Here is a 14,317-nt window from a genome sequence, read left to right on the forward strand (position 1 = left end):
CAAATACCAAATAATATCCTAAAAGCTATCACAAGTATATATGAAAATAATCAAATAATACAAATAAGATTAAATCACGAGCTATCATATACAAGAGATATAAACCAAGGGGTCCGACAGGGATGTCCCCTCTCAGCAACTCTTTTTAATATCTACTTAAATGAAATAATAATAAAATGGAGTAAAAATTTACATCAAGGAATTAAACTTTCACCTACAGTTAACTTAAACACTCTTCTATTTGCAGACGACCAAGTAATAATTACAAATTCTGAAGATAACTTACAGAAAACTATTTTAAATCTAAATGAGATATCCAAAGATTATGGTATGATAATATCAACGGAAAAATCAAAAAACTATGGCCTTTAAAGGACAAGATCCAGCAATAACTAAAATAGTAATAGATAACAAGATCTTAGAACAGGTGAATTCATTTAACTACCTACGATGTATGATCACATATGAAAATGAAAAAGATATAAACGTAAAAATTTCAAAATATTTAAAAATAACAGGTGTAATTAACTCTATATTTAAACCAATCCTAGTTCAAAAACAAACCAGGCTAAACGTATACAATACATTAGCCCTACCAGTCTTAATGTATGGAAGAGAAATCTGGACAATAAAACAAAAGACAAACAAAGATTAACAACAGCAGAAATGAAGTTTATGAGAAAAACTGCAAAGTATACCCTTTTTGATCACAAAAAAAATGAAGATATTATGAAAGAATTAAACCAAGAACCAGTAATAGAAAAAATTAAAAAATATAAACATAAATGGATGGAACACGTTCAAAGAAAAAAAAGAAAGATTACCAAAACAAGACTTAAAGTACAAGCCATTAGGAAAAAGAAAACCAGGATGTCCTCTTAAATGATTCAATGATGACTTCTAAGGCCAGAACAGGCCATGCTAGGCCTAAAATCCTTGATACGTATGATGATGATGATCTATAGCTCTCCCATTCAGAATGCAATAATGTGTTCAATATTTCTGCCTATTTTCAGTTTTAGTCATTTTATTGCTGATTTTCATGCCAAATTTATTACAGCTGTTATTCAATTTAGTTAGAGAATCCTAAAGACTTGCACTAGATGTGTTTAGGACAACATCATCTACTGCAAAAAAAAAAAAAGAACTACGTTTGAGATCTGCAATTCTAATACCAGGCATAATGCCACTTTTCTTCATAATGTGATCCATGCAGATGATGAATAAGAGTGGAGATAATCTGCATCCTTGTCTTATGCCTGATTTTACATCAAACCATCTTCCTGTATTTCCTTCAATTCTAACTGCTGATTTACAACTGAAATACAGAGTACCATGTATTGTTTTGTATAATGTTCCATTTATCCCATATAATTGTAGTGTTTCGAAAAGCTTTACTCTGGGCACCTTTCACATGCCTTTTCCAGATTTTCAAAACTAAAGTACAGATTCCTGTCATATTCCCATGATTTCCCAACTTTTTATCTTAAAGGTGAAAATCTGATCTTGAGAACCTCTATCTGGTCTGAATCCAGCTTGTCACAATCTTTCTTTATCTCTTTTTCAAGTATGCTTGCATAAATCTTACTTGGAACACTTAGTACAGAAATTGTTCCATAATTCTCACATTCAGCTTTATTCCTTTTTTTGTATAGATGGGTACTATTAGAGCTCTATTCCAATGATCTGGAATTCGACCTTCTGACCAGGCTCTCTAAATTATGCAGTGTAACTCCAGATGCCTTTCCATATTTAAAGTTTTTGATGGCTTTTACTACTTCAAGTATTGATATATATACTCCTCTTTGCAACCCCTCTTGAAAATGTTCTAGTATGATTCTGTCACTGCTTGTTTCATTTAACAGTCTTTCAAAGTAATTAATCCAAACATCTAGGATATCCTTATCTGCAGTTTTCATATCACCTTCATCATCTTTGATTCTTTTTATAGTACTCTTTCCACCATTTCAAACTTTTTCAACATTCAGAACATTTTGCTACAGTCCTGATATTTATTTTCTATATTCATACACAAGTCTTCCCATGACTTTTGTTTAACTACTTTTAGATACAGCTCAGCCCTCTTACATTTTTTTTTTCTCTGTATTCTTTTAGAACATATGTTGACTTAATTGCTAGGAAATTTTTTATGCTTTCTTCTTATCTAGAACTGCTTCTTTAACTTCATGTGTTAAACCATGGGGGTTCTTATTTTTCTATCCACACAGACTTCACCACATCCCTCTGCCTAGCTGAATCAACCAATGTCTTCTTCAGAGTTTGCCACTGAGACTCCAAGCGTCTCAAAATGCTTCAACTATGAAAGCTGCTCAAATATAATTCTTTTTTTCAAAACTTTCTTACATATTCTTTTCAATATAACATCAATTTTTATCCTGCTTAGTGCTAAGTAATAGTCACTTCCAATAACATATTCTCTGTACACTCTTGTATCTTGAACCACCATGAAGGTATGACTTTCAAAAATGACATAGTCAATGAGGCTTTTCTTATTTCTTGTGTCTTCTTCCCACCTGAACTTGTGCATATGTTGGAACATGTTAGTAAAGACTAGTCTGTGTCCTGAGCAGAAATGCAGTAAATACTTACCATTATTGTTTTTCCCCCCTCTCTTCATTTTACCATATGAAATTGATCAGTTTATGTACTTCTGCAGTTGATTTACTACTGCTATATTTGAGGAATTGGCTATTATTCTGTCAATATGTGGTGCTTTGTTGTTATTGAATTGCTTTATACTTTCTAACAACAACCATATTAAGAGTCTATATTTATGATTCTGTAATGGGTTTGTATATAAACATACACTTGTGGTTTTATTATTTTAATGTAGTGTAATGAATAACATTATTAAAAATTAAAGGAAGATTTATTTATATATAAGTTTGCAAGAAAAAGTTATCTTATATATATATATATATCACTCTGGTTTTACTTGCCTTAAGAAATAATTAGCATCTGCAGAGCCACATAAAGCTCTGCAACCATCAATTCCCAACATCCCAAAATACACTGTATAGTACATCACATAATTATAGATTTAAACACAATATGTGAGTGTAAGAAAAGCTAAAGGAGAAAAAGTGCAGTAAATACTAAAGAAGTTCAATATTATATGTAAGGTCTTACCTCTTTATAGAGAGCATATAGGAAGACAATAGTTTGTATTGTTTTGCCAAGACCCATTTCATCTGCAAGAATTGTATCTGTATTGTTTGCCCAAGAAAATCGTAGCCAGTTTACTCCTTCTAATTGATATGGATGAAGTTCATTTCCCGTAACATCTACAAAAGGGGGCTGTCTATCGTACTTCTTTTTGGGCTAAATAGCAAAAAAAGAGCAATATTAACTTCTTTAACAAGCTAATATTAATTTATGAGATAACTTTTATCAGATTTTATACAGAAAAATTAAAGGATGAATAAAATTTAACAAGAATGTTTTGTTTCTAAACAAATTCATTAAGTGTATAATCATAATAAGAGTTATAAGATGTTTTGTCTAACATATCAGTATGACTTGTTTTAATAAAATTAAAACTATTTTCTTTTAATAAATATTTTTAAAGTATCATATGCATTGTCAAGAGTCAATTCCCTTGATCATTAACTAACTGCTTATTCAAAAAAAAAAAAAAAATTAAACTTTACTTTTAAAAAAGACATCTTTTACAAGGGGGGGGGGGTTGCCACTCCTGTACGCATTAAGAGACCTCGAGGTCTCTTAATGAGCACAGGAGTGGCAAACCCAAGGTAAAATTAAAGGAAGATTTATTTACATATAAGTTTGCAAAAAATAGTTATTTTATATATATGTGAGGGTCGTCTGAAAAGTTCTCGGTCTCAATCAGAGATGGCAACATCTACCCTATTCTCCCATATTTTTTTTCAAAGTTGGTACATCTGTCATAAGCAACCATGTGAAATTGCAAGTCATTCTATCAAGTAGTTTGTTTTATACAGCTGTTTGAAGCAAAAATGTGCCTGTATCCCTTGAAATGGATAAAACTGAGCATAGTGCAGCTATAAAATTCTTTGTAAAAGAAGGTTTAATGCCAAAAGAAATTCATTCGAAGTTCATAAAGGTTTATGGGCACTCTTCTCCTTCATTTTCGACAATTAAGAAATGGACGGCCGAGTTTAAACTTAGCTGTACCAACCTTGAAGATGATCCATTTGAAGGATGTCCAAAAAGTGTACCACCACCAAAAATCATTGATCAAGTGCACAATATGAAATATTGTGCACTTGATCAATGAAATTGCTGAGACTACAGGCATTTCAAAAGAATGTGTAAGATATATTTTGCATGATGAATTGCAAATGAAAACGCTTTGTGCAAGATGGGTGCTGCGCTTGCTTACAGAGGATCAAAAATGCACTCACTTGCAGGAAAATATTTGAACAGTGCTTGGAACGTTTTAACAAGAATAAAACTGATTATTTTGTGTGTCGATTTTATTACTATGGATAAGATTCACCATTACACACCAGAATCCAAACAGCAGTCAAAACAGTGGACAGAAGCCGGTTGTTCAGCACCAAAGAAGAAAAAGCCAGTTCCATCAGCAGGAAAGGTCATGCATCGGTGTAAAAGGCATTTTGTTTATTAATTATCTTGAAAAGGGTAAAATAATAACCGGGGAATATTATTCTGATCTTTTAACCAGACTAGACAAAAAAGTTTGTGAGAAAAGACCCGGTTTGCAGAAGAAAAAATCATCTTTCATCAGGACAATGCACCTGCCCACAAAGGTGTTTTGGCAATGGGAAAATTAAGGTATCTGCACTATGAATTGTTGGAACATCTACTCTATTCTCCAGATTTGGTTCCCTCTGACTTCTATCTCTTCAAAAACTAAAACTCTTCCTCGCTAGTCAGTGTTTTTCTTCGAATCAAGAGGTGATTGCAACTGTAGAGGGGTATTTTGTAGATCTTACTGAGAACCATTACAGGAATGGGACAATGGCGCTGCAGCATTGCTGGAATAAATGTATTAGTCTTAAGGGAGATTATATTGAAAAATAAAAATAATTTTGAAATTACAAATTCATTTTTTCATTGCTAGGCCAAGAACTTTTCAGACCACCCTTGTATATATATCCCTCCGGTTTTACTTGCCCTAAGAAATAATTAGCATCCACATAAAGCTCTGCAACCACCAATTCCCAACATTCCAAAATACACTGTATAGTAGATTCGCACTCACCATATACACTTTTCGGATATCTGTCTGTCAACCATCCCCTGGTCCAAGTCAAGATTTTATATTCCAATTCCATATTATTCAGTTTATGCAACAGCCTTTATGCAACAACGTTATCAAAAGATATTTACTGTATATAGAGCCAATTTATGAGGGGGTACCCAAAAATATACCTCAAGGGCTCACTTCAGTGATTATGGGAGTGGCAAACCTGAGGTACCTGATTATCTGTACACTGGTCCCTATTCTTCTTCCTTTCTTGCTCCTTCCTAACTTTTACTATTTTACTTTTCTTCATCTCTTGCAGTGGGTGTCTACTTTCACTCCCGGGTACCTAATAGGCTAACAAACACAGAAGAAGCTGTATATATTTTGCTAAGAAAATTTTATGAAGGCTTAATTCATTGTGATATAGTGCTGGAAGATGGGACACCCAGATCAGAAGGCATTAAAATAGCTACTGGGGAAGCGCAGGGAGGAACTTCCAATGAAGTTAACAAGAATGCTGAAGCTGGATCAAAGCCTTCTGGAAGTTCAATTTCTAATATACACTATCTACCAATAATTGTCAGAACACCCCTGTTATTTGAAGTTGTGGAACATTCCAGGTTTATTAATAATATAAAAACCAGTGTACAGATATTAGGAAGCAGTTGAATACAAGTGGTATGGCAACATGACGTTAACTCAGCGACTTCGAGAGAGGTGTCATCGTTTGGTGGAATGTCCATACATGCCATTGTCGCTCAACTGGAGCATCCAAAAATCAACGGTTCAAAATGTGATCAACAAATGGAGATGTTCTGGCATCACTAGTGCAGGCACATGTTTCGTTTGGAAATCTTCTATTCAAATTCACTGGCACGAACTATATGACAAATTAATCTCTTCGGAAACTTGCTCAATGGTCTTTTGACAATCTTCATTGATTGTCTGGCAAATATTTTCGATGTTTTCATCATTTCTGCTTGTTGAATGTTGGCCAGATCTTTGTTGGTCTTCAATTGACACGTCTCTTTTCTGAAATAAGAAAATCACAGGTAGACTTGCATTTACCTAAAGTATCATCCTTAAAGGCTTGCCAAAGCATAACAATAGTTTCAGCTGCAGTTTTACCCAAAAGAAAACAAAATTTCATGCATTCCCTCTATTCCTTGTGGTCAACTATCACAAAATCACCAAACTTTCTTGTAAGCACTAACAAATAAGCAGCCAGAACAATGAATCAGTTTACAGAGGATGATGCCACTTGTTCAACTGGCGTGAAAACACTGCACTCAAAACATCTAGTGGCATCATCTGTAACTAGAAAATGTGCACAGACCAAGTTCATATTCCAGTCGTTTTTGGGTACCCATCGTATATATAATGAAAATAAGTGAACAAAAACTAACTTCAACCAAATGACAAATCAAAAACATGCACAATCATTACAAAAATTGTCACACCCACGTTACTAACATCAGTGGCATAACCACCAACAGAAATGATGGATATTATCACTTACAGACTTCTAGGCTAGATGTTCCATTCTTTACAGAAATCTCAATTGCGGCTACTACAGAAACTTAGTCCATCTTCACTGTCCAATTACCAGAGAATAAAGCAGCATTCTCTGTTTATAACCGCTTCTGACTTATAAATGGCACCATTCACTAACATTCATCTGCTGTATTTACAGCTCTCCAGATTCCAAAAACCACAATAACCTCATCATCTTATCCCTAAAGCTGGACTTTCTGCAATCCTGCTATTCAAACAGTGAAATCATTTTCTAAGGTGACTTTAATTGTCTGTAACTACTACTGGCTTCTCTTTTCCAGTTCCAGTGACTAAGATGGTTGAAATGCCGAAATATTTACTATAAACAATAACCTAATACAAATCTTACATCTACAAACCCAAATACCTAATAACCCTCTCCACTCTTCCAATACCCTTGATCTTAGCCTGCTTTCTTTTAGATATATTGCAGAGTTCACTTCTCTTCTAGGTAACTCACATCACAATCTTGTGCAATTTTCTTCTCTTATAGAATGCCCTCTCTCCAGCCACTCCCAACATTATGTCCTTCGGCACCACAAAAGTAACAAGCTAAATGATTTACTGGCTTCTATTCTTCTTTTTCATGGTAAGATCTCTTTTTACTCTTTTGATCCAAACATCTGCTCTGAGGAGATCACAAAAATTATTCAACTGGCAAAAAGGCCTTCATTTTCATCCATCCAAAATTCCCTCAAACCTTGTCCACTTTCCAAGTTATGGGAAAACAAACGGTATTCAAGACAAAAGCATCACAGCAGTTGAAGAAAAAATTTCAACATACTGCATATGGATTGAAACAAGAACTCCAAACTCGGCCTATAGTAAGCATTCAATAATTGCAAACACAACCATCATCAAATCCAAATCTGTCTTTTGCAAGGTTTAACAGAAATCTTCCAATCCTTAGAATACTGTTCATGTAATTGGAGTGATGCATCTAAAACCTACCTAAAAATTCTTGATACTATTCAGAAGAGAGTAATTTGAGTGATAAATGATCCTCTCCCTCTCTCAATGGTCCCATGAACAATCATCTCACAGATGTAGTTTCAGATCTTTCTTTTCCATGAATATTTCCAAAGAAAATGCTCCACTAAACTGGCATCCATCATCCTAAACTTTCTGTTGGGTCTATTACAACATGAGTAGCAGCTGCCCAACATTCTTTTTTTTCCCCCACTTACAACTACATCAAAACTGCTTCACCTCTTCCTCTTTTATTCCAAACTGCAGTGTATACTTGAGGCCTGTGATCAAAAGATGTTTTAGGCTGAGACTATTATCATACCAGCAATACAAGGACAGTAACTGAAAATGTCCGAGTATGACAGATACATATACTTGAGCAAAACAAGTTGGGTTAATTGGTTTACGACTTACTAGCATGACAGCATGAGCACAGCTTGTATTATGCCATTACAAAGGCTACAGTAAGAAAGGTAATAAAATAAACAGAACCCCCCCCCCTCCTGCTTAATAAGTAAATTGTTAATATGTACAAGAAAACAAATTTTAAAAATTGAGTAATGCCACATTCACATAGAGATTGCGTTTATGATCAAATGTGCTTTGTGAATTACTTCTTTGTAAAAAGTTAAACATTTCATGCAATTTGTCCTAGTCTGTCTGAGTATATGGGTCAGACAGATTAGCGAAAATTACATTCCTCTCTCTCGAGTGAAGTTCTGGCACCAGTTGGTAAGATAAGTGTTACACTGGTCACACATAGGTCGGTCATCAGTCCTTAATAAATAATGTGGAACCTAGCAAGTACAACTTCTGGTCTTCCATTTCTACATAGACAAGACTGCTAATACTTAATTTTAGACTTAATCCCATGCAATTTATTTGTTAGTGCTTCCTGCCAGAATGACAGCCATTGATCATAAATGCAATCTATGTAAATGTGGCATTACTCATATTTTTTCCATATACTGTCAGTATGCATAAAGGACTGACAGTATATGGAAAAAACATGAGATGATCTAGCAGCTGCATCTGCAGTCTCGCTTCACTTGATTTCAATGTGCCTGAGTATCCAAGAACCATCAAACATAAAATTGAGTCCTCAAAGCATTCAGCTTATACATTGCCTATTCATAACTGAATTGCCAATATATAAGTCAATAGCTTATATGTCACTGCCAACGAATAACAATTGTTATACACTGGCAATTGTAATTAAGGAAATTACAACAGACTAATATTAACTAAATAAATTTAATTAAAACTTCCAATATTTTTGGCAAAGTCAAATTGCCATCATAGGGGAACAGAATATAATAAGATATGTGCACATAGGCGCCACACCTTAGTAATGAAGACGAAGCAAGTCAACTAAGAGTAAGCGTAAAATCTAAATAGTGCCCCCCCAGTGGACTGAATTGGGCATTCTTGAATGTTGGGTTGAAGTACAGACGATGAGCCATTCCCAAATTTGGGGCAGTTTCATGCAAACAAATTTGTTGAGGTAGTTTCTTAAGGCAAAAGCAGAGCCAAGGGAAAATCCTTCGTATTTATATTTGCTGTGATGGAGTAAAGTGGCTTTCTTCCAGCATATTCTAAAGCTGGTGTCCAAAGAGATAGTGCACTATTTGCTTCTGGTTTTGAGGATAAAGTAAATTAAGCTGTCAAAGAATTTCTAAAAATAAAAAGTCAGCACATGAACAAATTTGCTAAACTTCTAAAAAAAAACTCTGCTGTCAAACTTCAACAATGTCAAGTAAATACTGTAATAAACTTATCTTCCTTCACCATCACACCAGAAACAATTAGTGCACTATTTCTTACACTTATAAAAATTCCTACAGAAAAAATTATAATTCATATTGAAAGTAGGATTCACAGCCTTCCTACCCATATTGCCAACAATATCAGACTGGATGTTGCCAATGTACTAATTCAAGCAAAACCTCCTCAGTTAAAAAGGTCACCTTTTGACCTGTTGAAACTAATAAACTAAAACCACATAATTCTAGACCCCCCCTCTGTATATAATGGACTACCTAAAATTCTTAAACGGAATGTGTCATTATTCCCAATTGTAGATGCCACTGATTCACCAACATACAAATTAGCCAAACATTTAGCCAAAGTGCAGTCACAAATACTGGTACCACTCACACACACAAAAAAAAATTCAGCTTACTTTAAAACCAGAAAAACTCTCACTCCAACACATGACACTATGGTCAGTTTTGATGTCTCCTCTCTGTCATTGCTTAAAGACAATTTAGGTCTTATTCAAATTGAATTTCCTCCTGATATTTCAGCCTTGTTTAAGTTCACTATGAACTCTGGCTATTTCATTTAGCATGGAAAATTCTACAAACAAATAGAGGGGACTGCCATGAGCTCTCCACTTTTGCATCCCCTGCTTCAGGCTAATTTCTTCATGGAAACATTTAAAGAGAAAGTTCTAAACTCTGCCCCCACATAGCCAACTGTTTGGCTGCACTTTGTTGAAGATGTGTTCTCCATTTGGCAGCATGGCTTGAATTACTCTCAATATATTTTAACACAACTAACCAATCAACATTTCAGGATCCAGTTCACATCAGAAAGGAAAATGACAACAGTCTTCCCAATCTAGATGCTTTAATTACATGCCAACCAGATGAACTGTGGCATTCTGTTTACAGAACCCCCCCCCCCTCCAACACACACTGCTTAGAAAGAAGTCAACAGACAGCTCCACGGACAAGGTACATTGTGCCATATAACGGATCACGTGTTTGTAGCTGGTATAAATTGAAAGAATATGATGCTCCCAAGTCAGTGCAACTGTGTCCGGGTGAAATGGCTGCAAGAACGGAACTGGCAAAGTTTGAAAGAGGTGTTGTGATAGGATGCAATGTTATAGCCAGCCTGGTTGGCCGAGTGGTCAGTGTATCCACTCTCCAGCCAAAAGGCTGCGGATTCGAATCCCACCGTGGGCATGGATGTTTGTGATTGTCTGTAAAAATACTAGTGCTGATGATGGGTGGTAGATGGCGTTGGTGTAGGTGAAGGTTGCAGTTGGATTGAGTGGTGGAGACAGAGCTGTAGAGTAGGTAACCTCCCCTGATGAGTCTTTGCACTCCCTGGAGGTGTCATGTAATAATAATAGGCCTATCTGTTAGGCAAATTATTGACAAATTGGGCCATTTCAGGTCAATAATCAGTGATACTATACTGAGACAGAAGCACAGGCCAGCTACCTGCAGTAGATGACCCACCACACTCACCAAATACAACTGTAGGGTGCTATGAAGGATAATATGTAAAAATATTATCCTTTTGTCAGTCAACATGTTGAATGTGGAGTTCTGGGCATTGACTGGAATATGAATCTGCTCAAAAACATTCAGTCTCGCAACATGGACTTCCATGGCCGGACCACAGTATGCACGCCCTGCATTACCCGAACCAACATGCATCATCATCTTCAGCAGTGCAAAGATCATGTACAATGGGAGGTGGAAGCTTGGAAAGCTGTGTTATGGAGCAACTACTCAAGCTACACCCCTCTACCAAGCAGATGGTGTGGCAGATGCCCGGTAAACATCTCTTACAAGAGTGTATAACCCAAAGTATGAAATTCGGAGGTGGCAGCGTGATGGTATTGTCCTGTTTTTCTGGTTTGGCCTCAGACCTCTGTTTGTGGTGATATGAACACTGACCTCTGAAAGGTATCTGAAGAGCTGGGGCTCTAGCTGGGAGCCCAAAACGTTAGGTTCAATTTAAGGGCCCAAAACAATGAGGCCCAAAGCACTTTAGTGCCTAGGGCACTGCCCGCCTCAGGAAAAGTATAGGTACACGGCCCTGTTTCAAGAACATTTATGGAATCCTTAGTGATGGTACAATGACATGGTTAAAAAAAAAAAAAAAAAAACCAGAGCAGTATCTCATCCATTTATGTAACCTGTCAAATCTCCATTATGGTAATAACCATCAAAGCCCTTATGTAGTGATGCACATTTTATGCTTCAAATGTAAAATGACATGCATAAGTAATCGATGTTATAGGTTTCAAAAGAACTACTGTTAGAACTGCTCAGTTTTTTTGTATATTTTCTAGTATGTCAATCTTTCTACAAAACTTTGTTTTGCTGAACAACAAAAAATATTTTTTATTAGTATATTAAGTCTATGAGTAAATTGCATGCATAATTTCTGTTCAATGGAAATCGGGTTTTTCAAATGAAAAAATACTGATGCTGTTTTTCACTTCAAATAATGGACAGCATTTGTGTTTCAACTGGCACAGACACAGAAAAAAGACCTTTTTTTTTTTTTAACACATTTATACTGCTAGTATGTTATGCTAGATCAACAAAATGTGTATATCATGCCTGAAGACAAAATAACATGCAAAATATAAAAGAGCAGATGAGTCCAGCTATTTTCATATTTCAATGAAAACTGACTCAGACATAATAAGTATGCATATAGTGTAACTTGCATATATTGCCTTTATAGTGTAATTGGAAGAACATTGAGCCTTTCAATTGGAAAAGAACTGATTTTGATTCTCATTGTGACAAGAGGAATATTCACAAAGATTCCTCTTGTAAAGAGGAATCTTTACATGATTCTCATTGTGAGAAGAGAAATCTTTACATGGGCTAACTCACCTTCAATTTTCAATTGAAGGTGAGTTAGCCAATCTTATACAGAGGTGGCAAGGTTTTGCCTCCTGGAAACTTGGGATTTTCATCCTGTGTGCAGGCAAATTGAACACAAAAACACATGCAATTTACAGACGAAAAATACTATTGCTGATGGTGATGTGCAGTAGATAGATGCCGTTGATGGTAGTAGTGTTGCTGTGTGTATTTGGAGAATTAAGTAATAGGAGAGATGGTGAGATGTGTGTAGCAGAGTGCCCTCCCGCACACACAATGGACTCCTTAGAGGCGTCACCTAATAACAACGATAATATCAGACAACTAATTTTTCAGCTTGCACTGCAATTCAGTCATCTGTGCTTAAAGATTATTCAATGATTAGTTAGGGCTAGCATCTAGTAGCATGTTATTATGTGATCTTGATATATCTGACTGGTTTGTAGTCAGGCATATCAAGATATTACACAAGTTGCTGTATTGACATTCTTAAAAACCCTAAATAACTGATTTGTTGGTTTTATTACATAAATGCCAATGTACAATCATAGTGACTGCAACTTTCAGTTTTATTTACAGATGTAAAATGCGCATGTAAGAAAAATTAGCCATTAGCATTAGCACAGACTTCATTAGTAATATATCCTTTAACTCTAACGGTTTGCTATGGATGCAACATAGGCACAAAATTTTTAAAATCAGCATGAAAAATCCTTTAAAATTATGTCATTTAATGGTATCAAATAATAAAACCCTTTTTGCTCCCTTCAGGGTAGCCTGCTAGAAGTGCCACAGATTTTAATTACATTTGGCATTAAAATTCTCAAGGACAACCTGAAGCTTCTGCTGTTTATTTTCAATGCTGTGTGGTATTTATTTTCATGACAATGCTGCATGGTCGTATTAGCTATTGGTCATGCATAAAGGCCAATACGTTGAATGTCACTTGCAATGATCATCTGGATCTCCTAGCTCCTTGCAGTATATCAGTTCTATGTGACATATTTTTTGCATCAAATTATTTTATGAAATGAGTAAAATAAACATTACTGAATAACTTCATTTGTCACTGACTGAATCATTTCTCAATCCTATACCATCCAGTTCAAATTAATGCAATTTTCTCCCACATTTCCCTTATCGGTCATTTTTGAACTTTTTTTTTTTTTAGTGCCAATTTCTTCTCCATGATCTGGCTAGCATATCCACCTCAAACTTGGGAATACCCAAGTTTAATTTGAGGATATTTCGTTTACTGGTTCTTTCTATAGGTTGTTCTGAATAGGGGTACTTTAATTTGAAACACCACATATACATAATATAATAAAAAACAGAAAAAATTCTTTGCCACCAACAATATTAATGTATCATAAGTTCCCAACCTTTTGTAGGTGGAAGTCACAAACTAGGATAAAATGCTATTGCAAGAATGCACCACAATAAAGAGATATTGCTCAAGTGCAATCTAATAAAATATGACAAAATTTTCCTAGCTAGTATACTATGATAAAAATGCTCAATAAAATTATAATGAGATATTTTAAGGTATGCATATGTTGCATCCTGATTTGGACACTTGACTCTGATGTTCCTTCAAGACTAAAAGAAAAAGAATATGGTGGTAAGATAAGAAAATATTTTGATAATAAAAAGATGACAGGTTCATTTATGAATGTGTCAATATTTACTAATTTGAGTTTAATTAAAATTTACAATTAAAGTTTGTCACCAAGAAATTTCAAAATGGGAATTATTTTAAAGTTGCTATTTAATGCATATCAAAACTCCATATGTAAAATGAAAAAAAAAAATAATAATGATTTGAGTACATCATTTTCATAAATGAAATGGGAAAATTCTTGAATTCCAACTATTTACAGCAGACCTTTTCTAGTAAAGAAATGCTTTTTTTTTTTTACAGCTTACTGACATTAAAAAC

General features: G+C 35.0%; 1 protein-coding gene across 4 annotated transcripts in view; it reads right to left on the reverse strand.

Annotated features, from left to right (window-relative positions):
* Mi-2 (chromodomain-helicase-DNA-binding protein Mi-2 homolog) overlaps positions 1-14,317 on the reverse strand; it is a 692,327-nt gene that overhangs the window by 389,132 nt on the left and 288,878 nt on the right. For all 4 annotated transcript variants that reach the window (XM_090390662.1, XM_090390660.1, XM_090390659.1 and 1 more), the window contains one exon: positions 3,151-3,342. In XM_090390662.1, coding sequence (XP_090246788.1) covers positions 3,151-3,342 — 192 coding nt within the window. The remainder of the gene's footprint in view (positions 1-3,150; positions 3,343-14,317) is intronic.

This window comes from Typopeltis vanoorti, chromosome 3 (assembly GCF_054136105.1).
Source record: "Typopeltis vanoorti isolate ZY-2024b chromosome 3, IOZ_Tvanoo_1.0, whole genome shotgun sequence".
NCBI classification, from domain to species: domain Eukaryota; kingdom Metazoa; phylum Arthropoda; class Arachnida; order Uropygi; family Thelyphonidae; genus Typopeltis; species Typopeltis vanoorti.